Source organism: Mizuhopecten yessoensis, unplaced genomic scaffold, assembly GCF_002113885.1.
Source record: "Mizuhopecten yessoensis strain PY_sf001 unplaced genomic scaffold, ASM211388v2 scaffold716343, whole genome shotgun sequence".
In the NCBI taxonomy this organism is placed as follows: Eukaryota; Metazoa; Mollusca; class Bivalvia; order Pectinida; family Pectinidae; genus Mizuhopecten; species Mizuhopecten yessoensis.
The window spans coordinates 760475-779024 of record NW_018480069.1 but is presented as its reverse complement, the minus strand read 5'-3'; the positions used below and the strand labels follow the sequence as shown (position 1 = coordinate 779024).

Below are 18550 nucleotides of genomic sequence, written 5' to 3'. Positions count from 1 at the left end.
CCCCAATCTCATAGCTCCAAATCTCTAGCTGGCTGCCTTATGCATAAATAAGTGATATTCTTTCCTCCCTAACCCCTACCCTTACCTCACCCCAATCTAATGGCTCCAAAGCTCTAGCTGGCTGCCTTATGTATGAGTAAGTGATATTCTTACCTCCCACCCCCTACCCTTACCTCACCCCAATCTCATAGCTCCAAAGCTCTAGCTGGCTGCCTTATGCATAAATAAGTGATATTCTTACCTCCCTAACCCCTACCCTTACCTCACCCCAATCTCATGGCTCCAAAGCTCTAGCTGGCTGTCTTATGTATAAGTAAATGAGATCCTTAATCCTTATCCCCTACCCCCTTACCCTAACCCCATCTCATAGTTCCTGGCTGTCTTGTGTTAAGTAAGTGAGATCCTCATCTCCAACCCCTTATTTTCTAGCCTAACCCCATTCTCACAGTTCTCAAGCTCCTGGTTTGTCTTATGTAAAGTAGGTAAGATCCTTAATACCAACCCTCTACTCTCACCCCCCCCCCCCCCCCCCCCCCCCCCCCCCCCCTTCTCATAGCTCCTTGCTGTCTTGTGTTAAGTATGAGAGATCTTTGTCCCCAACCCCTTTCCCTAGCCCCTTTCCCTGAACCCCTTTCCCCAGCCCATAAGCTCCTGTCTGCCTTGGGCATCAGTAAGATCCCTAATCTGAGCATCCCCAACCCTTCTCCCCCAGATTTACAGTTCTGATGGTAAGTGTTACTCTCTTCATTCTCATTGCTGTCAAGCTTCTGGCTGCTTTATATGTAAGTATATCATCCACTCATGACCCTTAAATACCCTTAGTCAAAAAAGGGGAGACAACAATTTGTACTACATGTAGAATGATACCTGGTGGTTTAATTTTGGCAGAGTGGAACACACTATGACGGTCAATGCAGACATTGATGCCAAAGGTTTATTCCCCTTAGTCATTGTAGCATTGAATTAGGATTTACTTTTAACTCATTCCCCCCTTAAGTCACATTTGAACCTTACCGAATCAATGACTGGACAAGTCCAGTTTAGATATGTAGGGGTGAATGAGGTGGATGCTACAGTGTCTGTACTGTAACATTCAAGTGAGGTGGCACTGTGGAAATAAAACACCCATCAGTATGCCACCAGTACATGTGGAGGTAATATCTAGAGGATTAAAACATGAAATAAACAAATTTGCACAATGATTGCTCCCCCAAACTCCAGTTAAAATTGATAACTCCTCCCCCTGTGTTCATTGCTAGCTATATTTTGACACTTAACACCTTCAACAGGCAGTAAGTGATTTGTCTGAGTTATTATGGTACTTCCTGTCTACGCTGTGTTTGTAAACAGTTAACTGTTACACCCATTACACTGTCATTGTAATGTCATAAACATGTAACGTACCATGGTAGGTCAAATAAACAGGGACAGAATTCTTTGGTCTGCTTGCTTATTCAACAGATAAATCAAAAGTTTTTAGAATTAAGGTATTTTCTGTATTTTAAGAATTTTGGATATCCTTATGTTAGAATAACCTTTGATAATTTTGATACTCAAACAAAACCTTAAAACAATGAAACGTTTTGATAAATATAAATTATGAAAAAAATGATGAACAGAAGCTGAATATTTTTTACAAGTCCGCATGACAACTATTATAAAGTACAAACATAAAAAAGGCCTCTATAGTAGAATATAGCATCTACACTACTCTATAATAGAATATAGCATCCACACTACTCTATAATAGAATATAGCATCTACACTACTCTATAATAGAATATAGCATCTACACTACTCTATAATAGAATATAGCATCTACACTACTCTATAATAGAATATAGCATCTACACTACTCTATAATAGAATATAGCATCTACACTACTCTATAATAGAATATAGCATCTACACTACTCTATAATAGAATATAGCATCTACACTACTCTATAATAGAATATAGCATCTACACTACTCTATAATAGAATATAGCATCTACACTACTCTATAATAGAATATAGCATCTACACTACTCTATAATAGAATATAGCATCTACACTACTCTATAATAGAATATAGCATCTACACTACTCTATAATAGAATATAGCATCTACACTACTCTATAATAGAATATAGCATCTACACTACTCTATAATAGAATATAGCATCTACACTACTCTATAATAGAATATAGCATCTACACTACTCTATAATAGAATATAGCATCTACACTACTCTATAATAGAATATAGCATCTACACTACTCTATAATAGAATATAGCATCTACACTACTCTATAATAGAATATAGCATCTACACTACTCTATAATAGAATATAGCATCCACACCACTCTATAATAGAATATAGCATCCACACTACTCTATAATAGAATATAGCATCTACACTACTCTATAATAGAATATAGCATCCACACCACTCTATAATAGAATATAGCGTCCTGTTTTAGACGCAGGAAATGTCAATTCACAGACAATTACCTCCTGCCATGTTAATGTTCTGCCAGCTGGTTTATCGTCACTAGGTTTAGATTGAATCAAAATATTGGCTTTTTGATTTGGTTATATCTTAAGATTTTTTTTACTTATCATCCGTGTTAGTTTCAAATCATTATACCATGTTGCTCACATATACCTACATACCTGTATATCAAACTGAAGCTCTGGTGTCGATCAGTTTACAAGTGAAAAAGATACGGGGCCCTTACAAAATCATTCATCACATCCTTTTTGTCCTATACAAGACACTTGTGGTGAATGAGATAAACAGTCACTGTCAGACATATAAGAACTCACTTTTTATGACATAGACCATAAATAATACTATACCACCATTAAATGATATTCAGATAAAATTCATAAAAGAAATGTAAAAAAAATAAATAATTTCAAATATTTTGACATTTTAATAAGCAACGATCATCATCATTTGTACATTTTTTTAAACCTTTCAAATTTAAAAGCATGCTACATCATTGCATAAACATTTTGATGGCAGAACATCATTATTTAACCACAACAGACCGATAAAACTGACACCATAAACCACAACCACTTGTAATATAGCATCAGCTGTCACCTTACCAAACCACCACATGATTCAAATGATTTGTTAGCAAATAAAACCAGGATCTACTCACGTGATGTCAACTGATAAGTTCAATTATCATTGTCATGTAATGACCACCAAATAGAAATTGTCACATCTGCTGATGTTTTTTAATTTCTCTGAAAAATGAGTTCTCTGAAATGCTGTGTCTCCTGAGGTATATGTTCTCTCCTTTCACAGGCACTATGTTTTGTAAAACTTTTAAATTTGTTGAAAGAATTATATTTAGTAATGATTATTAGAAAGTATACAAAGATTTTTAGCATTACATCCTCCTTAAATAGGTTTCCAATGAGCCCCGTCCTGTAATCGTTACACTGTACAGTCCCGTCATGTAATCATCATACTGTACAGTCCTGTCATGTAATTGTTACACTGTACAGTCCTGTCATGTAATTGTTACACTGTACAGTCCCGTCATGTAATTGTTACACTGTACAGTCAAGTCCTGTAATCATCATACTGTACAGTCCTGTCATGTAATTGTTACACTGTACAGTCCCGTCATGTAATTGTTACACTGTACAGTCCCGTCATGTAATTGTTACACTGTACAGTCCTGTCATGTAATTGTTACACTGTACAGTCAAGTCCTGTAATCATCATACTGTACAGTCCTGTCATGTAATTGTTACACTGTACAGTCCTGTCATGTAATTGTTACACTGTACAGTCCCGTCATGTAATTGTTACACTGTACAGTCAAGTCCTGTAATCATCATACTGTACAGTCCTGTCATGTAATTGTTACACTGTACAGTCCCGTCATGTAATTGTTACACTGTACAGTCCCGTCATGTAATTGTTACACTGTACAGTCCTGTCATGTAATTGTTACACTGTACAGTCAAGTCCTGTAATCATCATACTGTACAGTCCTGTCATGTAATTGTTACACTGTACAGTCCCGTCATGTAATTGTTACACTGTACAGTCCCGTCATGTAATTGTTACACTGTACAGTCCTGTCATGTAATTGTTACACTGTACAGTCAAGTCCTGTAATCATCATACTGTACAGTCCCGTCATGTAATCGTTACACTGTACAGTCCCGTCATGTAATCGTTACACTGTACAGTCAAGTCCTGTAATCGTCATACTGTACAGCCCCGTCCTGTAATCGTTACACTGTACAGTCCCGTCATGTAATCGTCATACTGCACAGTCCCGTCCTGTAACCTCAGACATCAATTGGCTATAGGTAGACTTCAGTATTGAGATGAATTGAAATTAAAAATGATCACATAAGGATGCATGCTATGGAATCTCTGTTCCAAAAGATTTCCACAGTAGGAAACTTATAAAATCTCGTAGATTGATGATCGTGAATCCTTTTCTTTGGGTTGATTAATAAGTGAGACAATTGGAAAGTTAACAAGATTGTATGTATTGAGCACACTGTTCGTGAATACTTTCTAAAAAAACAAATTTGTGAAGCCAATACACCGTCATACATATTGTTGATCGCAGGCAGTTACTGGAGCATTATCTCAGCCACAGTATCATGAATATGCATCAAACTTTGTATACACATGTATAGGTACATCACTTGAAGTAGGTATGTCATATATAAGCATAATGTCACTGTGACCTCTGTTTGACCTTTGACCTTGACCCCAATTGCAAATATATTATAATACAGGTTTAAAATGAGGTCACAACGAACTCAATTTGACCTTTGACTGAGACCTCATATACTATAGTAAATTGTAGTACAGGTTTCAAAAACGCGTTCTGGCTACGTTTTGATATATGGAATATAGAGGATAATAATGAAAATGAAAAAAATAAATGGTAAGGGTCCACCAGTGATAGTCAGGACACTTTATGTCAAATCTTCAACAATACTTATATAGGAACAGAAATGTGGATTGTGGGGGATCTGTGGGGCCAAGAAGCCCTCACATTAAATCTAGTTTATGATCAGATAATTTACATCAGTCTGTGTCTTGTAATAATTCTGTCACAGCAACTTCTGCTGTACTTAGTTAGAATACCTGAGACTTTGACCTAGATTTTAATTAGTTGGTCTTACAATGTGACACTATACTGGCTCTGTGGGACTACAGATGTAAGACTATTGACTATATAACAATTACCTCTATCCTCGTGATACTGCACGCATGACTAAACATCTACACAACACTTCTAATTTATCTGTACTAAATCCTGAGCGTTCTAGTTTTGATCATTCTTTGCTTCTCTAACATCAAAAAGGATTTTGACAGTAGGGCAAAACGTAAGCTTTACTACTCCTCAATTAAAGTACAGTCCCTGATTCAGGAGACACATGATCAGTAAGATGGTTAGTTATGAAAAAAAAAAAAAAAAAGGGATGTCATTTTACATCAAAAGAAACTATTCGGCCATGAAAGGATCCCCAACCCATCCCATTATGTTGTGTTTTATCTATATGTAAAAGATGGGCGTATGTTGAGGTAAATAAGGGGCATTATATTGAGGTTCTACTGTACATAAAAGAGGGGCATAATATCAAATTAAATGGGGGGCATTATATTGAGATTTATATTAATTGTAAATATGGGGAATTATATTGAGGTGAAAGAGGGGCATTATATTGAATATAGAGAGGGGCATTAAACTGGTTTGAATGAAGGGCATTAAATTTAATTAAAAGAGGCCGGGGGGGGGGGGGGGGGGGGGGGACTAGGGTCATTTATAGAAGTAATTAATAAATGGCATTATGTTGAATTACTGCTGTATTATACTAGAGGGGCATTGTATTGATTTTTTACTTGTATAATAAAAGAGGGGTATTAATAACGTACATTGAGGTTCAATTATATTCTTGTATTTTAGAAATTTATACCCATCAATATTGTTACATTCGTGAATTTTGTATTACAGGTATTTTGACCTTTGTGAATGTGTACAGTGTGAAGGCGGCCACGCGTATACAGGATATCTTCACCGTTGCTAAGATATTGTCCCTCATTATCATCATCATCACAGGTTTTGTCCTTATTGGACAAGGTAAGTAACTCTTGTCAACAAAACTCTATGAAGTATTACCAAAAATGTTAGTAAATTGAGATTCCCTTTAAAACCTGAAAAAATTGAATGTTATGTACCGATATATATACTAATTAAGTCTACTACTAAACTAAGTTTTTTTACCTATTCGTAATTCTGTTGCTAACCTTTGAGGCGTCAATGAGTTTTTGTACCTTTTGTATGTCTGTTGCTAACCTTTGAGGCGTCAATAAGTCTTTGTACCTTTCGTATGTCTGCTGCTAACCTTTGAGGCGTCAATAAGTTTTTGTACCTTTCGTATGTCTGTTGCTAACCTTTGAGGCGACAATAAGTTTTTGTACCAAGTCTGTTGCTAACCTTTGAGGCGTCAATAAGTTTTTGTACCAAGTCTGTTGCTAACCTTTGAGGCAGCAATAAGTTTTTGTACCAAGTCTGTTGCTAACCTTTGAGGCGACAATAAGTTTTTATACCAAGTCTGTTGCTAACCTTTGAGGCGTCAATGAGTTTTTGTACCTTTTGTATGTCTGTTGCTAACCTTTGAGGTGTCAATAAGTCTTTGTACCTTTCGTATGTCTGTTGCTAACCTTTGAGGCGTCAATAAGTTTTTGTACCTTTCGTATGTCTGTTGCTAACCTTTGAGGCAACAATAAGTTTTTGTAGCAAGTCTGTTGCTAACCTTTGAGGTGACAATAAGTTTTTGTACCAAGTCTGTTGCTAACCTTTGAGGTGACAATAAGTTTTTGTACCAAGTCTGTTGCTAACCTTTGAGGTGACAATAAGTTTTTGTACCAAGTCTGTTGCTAACCTTTGAGGTGACAATAAGTTTTTGTACCAAGTCTGTTGCTAACCTTTGAGGCAGCAATAAGTTTTTGCACCAAGTCTGTTGCTAACCTTTGAGGCGACAATAAGTTTTTATACCAAGTCTGTTGCTAACCTTTGAGGCGACAATAAGTTTTCATACCAAGTCTGTTGCTAACCTTTGAGGTGACAATAAGTCTTTGTACCAAGTCTGTTGCTAACCTTTGAGGCGACAATAAGTTTTTATACCAAGTCTGTTGCTAACCTTTGAGGTATTGCTGTATTACAGGTGAGACAGAATACTTTAAGGATCCCTGGACACGGAGTGCTGGGAAGGGTGGCGACGTCGCTGGCATATCTCTAGCTTTATACAATGGACTGTTTGCCTATGCTGGATGGTAAGCTTCTACAATTATAATGTAGTGAGGATAAACAGGTACTGACATTCATCCATTGTTGAGATGATATAAGTATATATAAACAAAACATTTTTTTAAATTATAAGTTTTCCTTGTCAAGAGACACTGATGGTTTACATTGGACTCCAATAATCTGAAACATTGCTTCAGGAAATATCATAACAGCTTCAAAAGCTGTATGTTGTGAAAGTACTTATGATGATGAAAAGGCTGAAATACTTATTGACAATCCGAGTTACAGTTTTTGAAATGGTAGTTGTCATAGAGATAGGGAACATAAGACAAATGCTGGTTGTGATAGAGATAAAGGAAACATTGGAGAAAGGGAGATTGTCGTAGGGATAAAGGAAACACTAGAGAAATGGTGGTTGTCATAGAGATAAAGAAAACACTAGAAAATGGTGGTTGTCAAAGAGATAAAGGAAACACTAGAGAATGGTGGTTGTCATAGGGATAAACGAAACACTAGAGAAGGTGGTTGTCATAGAGATAAAGGAAACACTAGAGAAATGGTGGTTGTCATAGGGATAAACGAAACACTAGAGAATGGTGGTTGTCATAAAGATAAAGGAAACACAAGAGAAATGGTGGTTGTCATAGAGATAAACGAAACACTAGAGAAATGGTGGTTGTCATAGAGATAAAGGAAACACTAGAGAACTGGTGGTTGTCATAGAGATAAAGGAAACATCAGATAAATGGTGGTTGTCATAGAGATAAAGGAAACATCAGAGAAATGGTGGTTGTCATAGAGATAAAGGAAACACTAGAGAATGGTGGTTGTCATAAAGATAAAGGAAATACTAGAGAATGGTGGTTGTCATAGAGATAAAGGAAACACTAGAGAAATGGTGGTTGTCATAGGGATAAACGAAACACTAGAGAATGGTGGTTGTCATTAATATAAAATAAACACTAGAGAAATGGTGGTTGTCATAGGGATAAACGAAACACTAGAGAGAAACACTAGAGAAATGGTGGTTGTCATAGAGATAAAGGAAACACCAGAGAAATGGTGGTTGTCATAGAGATAAAGGAAACATCAGAGAAATGGTGGTTGTCATAGAGATAAAGGAAATACTGGAGAATGGTGGTTGTCATAAAGATAAAGGAAACACTAGAGAATGGTGGTTGTCATAGAGAGAAAGGAAACACTAGAGAAATGGTGGTTGTCATAGAGATAAAGGAAACACTAGAGAAATAGTGGTTGTCATAGATATAAAGGAAACACTAGAAAATGGTGGTTGTCATAGAGATAAAGGAAACACTAGAAAAATGGTGGTTGTCATAAAGATAAATGAAACACTAGAGAATGGTGGTTGTCATAGAGATAAAGGAAACTCTAGAGAAATGGTGGTTGTCATAGAGATAAAGGAAACACTAAAGAAATGGTGGTTGTCATACCGATAAAGGAAACATCAGAGAAATGGTAGTTGTCAAAGAGATAAAGGAAACATCAGAGAAATGGTGGTTGTCATAGAGATAAAGGAAACATCAGAGAAATGGTAGTTGTCATAGAGATAAAGGAAACATTAGAGAAATGGTGGTTGCCAAAAAAGCCATCACTTAAATGACATCACATCAGCATTCCTATTTTATGCAAGTCATTGTTGTTGTTTGTTTGATGAGACGAGACATGTTTTTTTATCAGAGTAACGATTACTGTTGTACAGGTACTACAGTTCATAAATAATCGTTATATACACTTGAACATGCAAAAGCTTTAATAAAAACATGGAATCTTCTACACAGCTGTGGCATTTTACATTCTGAGTCACTTTGATCCTGTAGTAAATTAAACAACATTGTTACAAGAGTTTTTCATTGCTTTACGTTCAAAAACAAAATTATTGGAAAAGTTTTAGTAAAAATTGTCAAGCATGTAACTTACACTGTTTAATGTGAGGTTGACTGTGATCTTGAAATGATGGAAATACATCAATGTTTTGGTTTTCCATTCTTTTAGGAATTTCCTTAACTTTGTGACAGAAGAAATGATTGATCCTTTCAAGTAAGTTTCCTTAAAATGATTTTGACTTTATAAGGTGTATATGTATAGTTAGTATTGGTGAAATATAAGTATCAAAGCTGTACCTTTTTTGATAATAAGACTGTTATGTAGGATTGTACAACACCATACAGAATGTTTAATTTGTTTAAAATGTCACTAAATGGTTGATTTGTAAAATTTAAAAGCTTAATAATAAGGCAATATGATCAACCATAGAGACTGATGTTTGTGGATAATTTGCTGTCCTAAGGAGTCTCATCAACCATAGAGACTGATGTGTGTGGATAATTTGCTGTCCTAAGGAGTCTCATCAACCATAGAGACTGATGTGTGTGGATAATTTGCTGTCCTAAGGAGTCTCATCAACCATAGAGACTGATGTGTGTGGATAATTTGCTGTCCTAAGGAGTCTCATCAACCATAGAGACTGATGTGTGTGGATAATTTGCTGTCCTAAGGAGTCTCATCAACCATAGAGACTGATGTGTGTGGATAATTTGCTGTCCTAAGGAGTCTCATCAACCATAGAGACTGATGTGTGTGGATAATTTGCTGTCCTAAGGAGTCTCATCAACCATAGAGACTGATGTGTGTGGATAATTTGCTGTCCTAAGGAGTCTCATCAACCATAGAGACTGATGTGTGTGGATAATTTGCTGTCCTAAGGAGTCTCATCAACCATAGAGACTGATGTGTGTGGATAATTTGCTGTCCTAAGGAGTCTCATCAACCATAGAGACTGATGTGTGTGGATAATTTGCTGTCCTAAGGAGTCTCATCAACCATAGAGACTGATGTGTGTGGATAATTTGCCGTCCTAAGGAGTCTCATCAACCATAGAGACTGATGTTTGTGGATAATTTGCTGTCCTAAGGAGTCTCATCAACCATATAGTGTTGTGAAGGTTTCTAAAATTGGTTTTTGAATGTCCAAGTCTTATACAAAATAACAGTAGAAATTTGAATTTTTGTACATCTGCTGACTTAGCAGCCGATCTTGTGTCTTCTCATGGAAACACAAGCCTCAATATTTAACATAGAAACACAATGTGTTTATGCATACTGTTCTAAAATATGAAATTAATGACTTCATTACCTATCAAGAAATTATTTCAGATTTGTGAGGTAATTATTTTTTTATTCTTCCTTCTAGAAACCTGCCAAGAGCTATCTACATCTCTATACCTATAGTAACAGGCGTATATATCCTGACCAACGTGGCCTACCTCACCATCATTTCACCTTACGAGATGTTGAACTCCAATGCTGTCGCTGTGGTGTGTACCTCACTGACAACTATCACTGACCTCATTGACATTATATGACCTTAATAAAGACATAAAATTCCAAACAACCAACCTCTGATCTAAGTCACATTGAAAGCTGTGCTAGGAGATGATTTCTATGTCTTTCCAGTTATATTCTCTGATTCTACTATTATAGTATTTGTTAATTTTAACCTTGTTCTCTTCCCTGATCTTCATCAGTACAAAATTACTTAATCACATGATCTGACTATAGCAACCATTACTCTATACCGGTAGTTGGTATGACTATAGCAACCATCACTATATACCAGTAGTTGGTATGACTATAGCGACCATCACTCTATATCGGTAGTTGGCATGACTATAGCCACCATCACTCTATATCGGTAGTTGGTATGACTATAGCGACCATCACTCTATATCGGTAGTTGGCATGACTATAGCGACCATCACTCTATATCGGTAGTTGGTATTACTATAGCAACCATCACTATATACCAGTAGTTGGTATGACTATAGCAACCATCACTATATATCGGTAGTTGGTATGACTATAGCCACCATCACTCTATATCGGTAGTTGGTATGACTATAGCGACCATCACTCTATATCGGTAGTTGGCATGACTATAGCGACCATCACTCTATATCGGTAGTTGGTATTACTATAGCAACCATCACTATATACCAGTAGTTGGTATGACTATAGCAACCATCACTATATATCGGTAGTTGGTATGACTATAGCGACCATCACTCTATACCGGTAGTTGGTATGACTATAGCGACCATCACTCTATATCGGTAGTTGGTATTACTATAGCAACCATCACTATATACCAGTAGTTGGTATGACTATAGCAACCATCACTATATATCGGTAGTTGGTATGACTATAGCGACCATCACTCTATACCGGTAGTTGGTATGACTATAGCGACCATCACTCTATATCGGTAGTTGGTATTACTATAGCAACCATCACTATATACCAGTAGTTGGTATGACTATAGCAACCATCACTATATATCGGTAGTTGGTATGACTATAGCGACCATCACTATATACCGGTAGTTGGTATGACTATAGCGACCATCACTCTATACCGGTAGTTGGTATGACTATAGCAACCATCACTCTATATCGGTAGTTGGTATGACTATAGCAACCATCACTCTATACCAGTAGTTGGTATGACTATAGCGACCATTACTCTATATCAGTAGTTGGTATGACTATAGCAACCATCACTATATATCGGTAGTTGGTATGACTATAGCAACCGTCACTCTATACCAGTAGTTGGTATGACTATAGCGACCATCACTATATATCAGTAGTTGGTATGACTATAGCAACCATCACTCTATACCGGAAGTTGGAATGTCTATAGCGACCATCACTATATATCGGTAGTTGGTATGTCTATAGCGACCATCACTATATATCGGTAGTTGGAATGACTATAGCAACCATTACTCTATATCAGTAGATGGTATGACTATAACAACCATCACTCTATACCAGTATTTGGTATGACTATAGCACCCATCACTCTATACCGGTAGTTGGTTTGACTATAGCGACCATCACTCTATACCGGTAGTTGGTATGACTATAACAACCATCACTCTAAACCGGTAGTTGGTATGACTATAGCGACCATCACTCTATACCGGTAGTTGGTATGACTATAGCAACCATCACTCTATACCGGTAGTTGGTATGACTATAGCGACCATCACTCTGTACTGGTAGTTGGTATGACTATAGCGACCATCACTCTATACTGGTAGTTGGTATTACTTGTGGAGGATTTAATTTTGTTCTATTTCATTTATATATTTATTGATGTAGTTATATTATCAAAAATCACAGAAAATTAATTACACATCAAATTTTATAATGTGAATTATAATATCTGTAAATACATGTATATATAAAAACACTAAAAGTGTATAGATGTGTTAACTTGTTAAGTGCTGAAAAATGCAGTTGATCAACTTCAACCTGGTGTGCATGCTGCTTCAGTGTCGATACAGTTTCATTTCAAACCTTACCCTACCAGAGTTGTTATAACATAATATGTAAAATTAAAATTCTGATGTTCATTCTTTTTTAGAAAAGTAAACAAAACACCTGTAAAGTGAGCCTATCCATCGATCTGCAGTTGTCACATGTTTATCCCTTTCACCCCTATGTAACTTTAGTAAACTCTAACATGCATTGGTCTGGATGAGTCCATTGTGGTCTACAGTGGTGAAAGGGTTATAATCTAATCCCTGTGAAATGTTTCCGATCAGGACAACCATGAACAAAATATTAGCCCCTCGAAATTTTAACAGTAAATTTCTATATGTAGCTATGATTGTCACACTGCAACTAACACTGTGTTGATATTAGGTGAAAGACAAATTCCCATGATCATTTTTATAAAAAAAAAATAGGCAATTTTACATAATTATGTAAATAATTTGATAACAGAATCTTAAAATCATTCCAATTCATCTTTATTTTCTATGAAATGTAAAACAATCAAGATTAGTTTTGATGCAGAATTGACCATTTTAACAAAACAGAAAAACACATGTTTCTCTATGTTGTAGACGTTTGGATACAAAGTGTTTAGCGTCATGGCCTGGATTGTACCAGTATTTGTATCACTCTCCACATTTGGAGGTGTGAATGGTCTACTCTTCACATCAGGAAGGTAAAGTTTCTTTGTACAGCCATGTTTTAAGTTTCATCACATAGTTTACATGTATAATGGAATGAAAGGGACATACCTGGACCCATAGGCTCGTAGATTGCGTGACGATTCATGAACTAAAGAGTATTGATTTTTAAAAAGCAAGTGAAAATTTTATGTTTTATTATTATTTTTTCATATTATTCCCAACAAGTGATTGGCCAGGAGTGCATCACATGTCCACCGATAAAAACCGATATTGACTTGGAGCGCATGATTTTTGTTGAAGGACTGGATGTTTCTAAAAATAGAATTATGACATATCTCCAAACAATGCACCGTCCCACTTCCGAAGCTTTTTTGTTGTGTTTTTTTTCCAGATTGCTTACATTACTGTTTTGTAAAATAATAAAACAATTGTAGCCTTTAACTTCGGTCAATACCTGGATTTATCGACCCGAGAAAAGAAATATTGACCTCAGACGCTAGTTGATTTTGAATGATTGTACATGATATATTTTTTTAAATTGAAGAGGGAAATTGTACATTTTAATTTATCTTTGAGCTACTCCTGATTCAAACTGGTAGGCCTCTGGCAGGAAGTTTACACTAGAGCAACGGAGAGTGTTATCGACAGGGGGGTATTATCGACCCCGGTTCTATATATCACGTTTTTGATCGATTACGAACCGTTTTTCAGACAATCAGTGTTTTTGATACCTTTTCGGAATCCCTCGGAACCGTTCCATTCAGACAACATCGGTTAAATAAATTTTCTGAACTGTTTTTTTTCCAAAGAGAAAAATCAATCCTGTTTTTGGACCTCCCTTACAGGCACCGATAAGATATGGATGGCACTTCAAATTTTGATAAAAAAAATATCAGAAATATTTGTAACATAATGTTGTAATCCAACTTCACTCATGAAGCGTCTGCAACGTTTGTCAGCATCCGATCTACATCCGGGGTATTGTTAAGGTCGGAAATAGGGTTGTCGATAACTGCCTCAATTTGAGTTTCGGAGGTAGTTATCGACAGCATGTGAAAAAAATACAAATTAATTTCTGTCTTATCCATTAAAATCATATTTTTATGAATGACTTGTACTTCAAAGTTGCCTGTATGATTTCATTATATATATGGTGAATTGTGTAAAGTGAGAACATGTACCCGACAACAATAGTGTTGCTAAAGTCTATCCACTAAAAAGACATAACTTTACAAGCATAACTAAAATACTAAAAAATCCAAAGTTCTCCATAAAATCCATGTAGATAAGTCTTGTAAATATGCTCAATATAAACTGTAATTACAAATTTAGAAAAAAATCAATATTTGAAGACAATGCAGCCATATATAAACAGAATATAATTTATATTGAAAAGTAAACAATTACATAGATAAGTGTTGATGAAAATTGTTCTGTTAGGCAGGAGGTATATAACTAATTATCTTGTAAACATTAAGAACCTAAAAACATTTCCACAATGATTATTTTAAGAAGATTCAATTATGTTTTCTTGAATTAAATTTCTGATCTCTATCATTGTAGGATAAAATGCATCATAATTCAAAATTTTTGGGCTGTTGGAATGCATCACTGGGGATCAAAAGAATATGAAATTGGGGTGGGAAACCATATTGAAAGGGAACCAGAAAATGTGTTTGATCAAAATGCTGTGACGGTGACTGTTTTGCGCATGCGTGTAGAAAAGGGAGTGCGTTTGTTTACACATATGACTTGACATATCACTTGACATGTTTATACTTTTTTAAGCAATTGGACACACATCAGAACAAATGAATGTATTATGAGAGATTAATAATAGAAATAATTAACATTTTAATTTAGCTGTCAATAACTACCTCCACCTGTCGATAACTGCCCCTGTCATTAATGCCTCCCGTGATTCGTCACATGTACGCTTATTGCAGATGATGAAATAGAGTACGTTTCCCGACTTCTCCGAAATCTCATCATATAATAACTTACGCAAAACGGTAAACTGGAAAAACATGTTTGAAGCTTAGACTGTTGATAACTGCCTCCATTGCTCTAATATACATATATTTTTATGAAAACTAGCAGCGTTTAATTAAGGGTTCCAGTACTGATCAGATAAGGATACCCTTTAAAGGGATTTTTGTGTTTAAAGTGGTACAGATAAATAGGCAGTACTTGGTGAATCCGGAGATATTGCATCATCAGTGCACGAATCTTCCTACTAAATGTCAGATTTTACTAATTAATGAGATCGGTATTGGGATGGTAGGACTAAGTATCAGAACGGTAGTGCGATTAGTTGACTACCTATGAGTAGAAGATCCGGGACATTTGTACAATATTATGTAACGTGTATGTGTTCCTGTAACAAGGTACACTACATGTCCCATTCCACATCACAGGCCCAAGCTCAACCAAACGACCTGCACAAATGTATCTACGCTGTCGTGCATGTTCGGCAAAAAGGTCTCGGTACACATATTTCTTTGATGCTCATGTGTTTTAGAGATCCAACATGTTTAATGTGCAATTAGTCTCAGCTTTACATTTCCTGTACAATGTGCTATCATGTCTGAACTGCATGCCTCGTGTCACGAAGCAAAACACTTCTTATTTTTCAATTTTGCCCTTGCATTATGGGTAATGTGCAGTTAACGATAAAACATGTATTTTTGATCATGACATATTTCCTTGACACATCATTAAACACTGATGTACATTGTCAGTAGATCTAGACACTATTTATGTGGGAGGGGTAACATTAAACACTGGTGTACATTGTCAGTAGATCTAGACACTATGTATGTGAGAGTGGTATCATTAAACACTGGTGTACATTGTCAGTAGATCTAGACAGTATGTATGTGGGAGGGGTATCATTCAACACTGGTGTACATTGTCAGTAGATCTAGACACTATGTATATGAGAGGGGTATCATTAAACACTGGTGTACATTGTCAGTAGATCTAAGACACTATTCATGTGGGAGGGGTAACATTAAACACTGGTGTACATTGTCAGTAGATCTAGCCACTATGTATGTGGGAGGGGTATCATTAAACACTGATGTACATTGTCAGTAGATCTAGACACTATGTATGTGGGAGGGGTATCATTAAACACTGGTGACATTGTCAGTAGATCTAGACAGTATGTATGTGGGAGGGGTATCATTAAACACTGGTGTTCATGGTCAGTAGATCTAGACACTATTTATGTGGGAGGGGCATCATTAAACACTGGTGTACATTGTCAGTAGATGTAAGACACTATTCATGTGGGAGGGGTAACATTAAACACGGGTGTACATTGTCAGTAGATCTAAGACACTATTCACGTGGGAGGGGTAACATTAAACACTGGTGTACATTGTCAGTAGATCTAGACACTATTTATGTGGAAGGGTAATCATTAAACACTGGTGTACATTGTCTGTAGATCTAGACACTATGTATGTGGGAGGGGTATCATTAAACACTGGTGACATTGTCAGTAGATCTAGACACTATTTATGTAGGAGGGGTATCATTAAACACTGGTGTACATTGTCAGTAGATCTAGACACTATGTATGTAGGAGGGGTATCATTAAACACGGGTGTACATTGTCAGTAGATCTAGACACTATTTATGTGGGAGGGGTATTATCAACAAGTGCATTCTACGACACATGTTGCTCACCCATCTGGCACATTGTGTTCTGAGTAAAGGCTCAGTTTTAAAAAATTTGATACTTTAGGAAGATATTTTGCATAAAGAGTTTAACATTATTTTTTGAATTTGACATGAATGTGCTATTGAAAAAGTATGTTTTAGAAATCAAGAATAGAAAAAAAGAACTCATTTAGGCCAACTATTAGACTTCAAGAGTCCTGTTTTTCAGAAATGGGGCCATTCTCCCTGTCTGTACCCCAACATACTACCACATAATCAATACTCATTATTACCCTGTATCATCACAGATGTCATCCTTACAAATGTTTATGATTTCCAAGCTCCAATGATTGCAATCACCATATAGTTTTACAGATAAATGCATGTGTACATATGAATAAGATAGTATTATATTTTCAAAGAGGGATAGGTATATATCGCACACACACCACCAGCTGTCTCCAATTCATGTCCCATTTGTCTTCATTGGGTTGCCTCGACAACATACACTTTGATGTATCCTGATGCTGCCCTCTGGTGGGTGTATCACACATAATTAGCTGATAAGGAGCTCCATAATGGTTGTACTGATCATGACCTTTAGTATTGTATGAAGTGTCTCTTTACATTGATGGAGCAGGCTACAAGGCTATATGTAAACATTATTGAGCATGTTTATGATAAGATATGCCAGTATTTTAGATACAGATTGTACAGTGTCGTATATATTGGAACAAGTTATATATAATTAAAGGACATCAAAACAATAAATAAAACAAAATCCAAGGATCAACAAGTTTATCATCGCAATTTTGAAACAATACTACAAAGGTAATATCTATATTTGTATCTTATTTTTCTTTCAATTAATAAGGTTAATTAATGGTCATATAAGGATGTGCACTGTATGAAAGATACAGTAAAACCCTGTTGTAATGCCACCTGTTAGACTACCAAACCCACATACCACCATCCGCCATCATATTCCCAAAACAAATGGTTAAAATCACACTATTTTGACCTCGTTATATACCACCAATTTGAGTTGAGTACAGGTATATCCCGATGACAGGAATGTTATGTACGTGTGTACATTGTATTGTTACATGTGACTGCTGACTGACCAGGTAATCAGCTGTATGTTTTGTACGTGTGTACATTGTATTGTTACACATGACTGCCGACTGACCAGGTAATCAGCTGTATGTTTTGTACGTGTGTACATTGTATTGTTACAAGTGACTGCCGACTGACCAGGTAATCAGCTGTATGTTTTGTACGTGTGTACATTGTATTGTTACACGTGACTGCTGACTGACCAGGTAATCAGCTGTATGTTTTGTACGTGTGTACATTGTATTGTTACACGTGACTGCTGACTGACCAGGTAATCAGCTGTATGTTTTGTACGTGTGTACATTGTATTGTTACACGTGACTGCTGACTGACCAGGTAATCAGCTGTATGTTTTGTACGTGTGTACATTGTATTGTTACACGTGACTGCTGACTGACCAGGTAATCAGCTGTATGTTTTGTACGTGTGTACATTGTATTGTTACACGTGACTGCTGACTGACCAGGTAATC

The 18550-nt window shown here is 36.2% G+C and overlaps 1 protein-coding gene across 1 annotated transcript in view; it reads left to right on the top strand.

Annotated features, from left to right (window-relative positions):
- LOC110443389 (large neutral amino acids transporter small subunit 1-like) overlaps positions 1–18550 on the top strand; it is a 56520-nt gene that overhangs the window by 27003 nt on the left and 10967 nt on the right. Inside the window, exons 4-8 of the mRNA XM_021487574.1 lie at positions 5995–6120; positions 7208–7316; positions 9304–9348; positions 10501–10624; positions 13222–13325. Coding sequence (XP_021343249.1) covers positions 5995–6120; positions 7208–7316; positions 9304–9348; positions 10501–10624; positions 13222–13325 — 508 coding nt within the window. The remainder of the gene's footprint in view (positions 1–5994; positions 6121–7207; positions 7317–9303; positions 9349–10500; positions 10625–13221; positions 13326–18550) is intronic.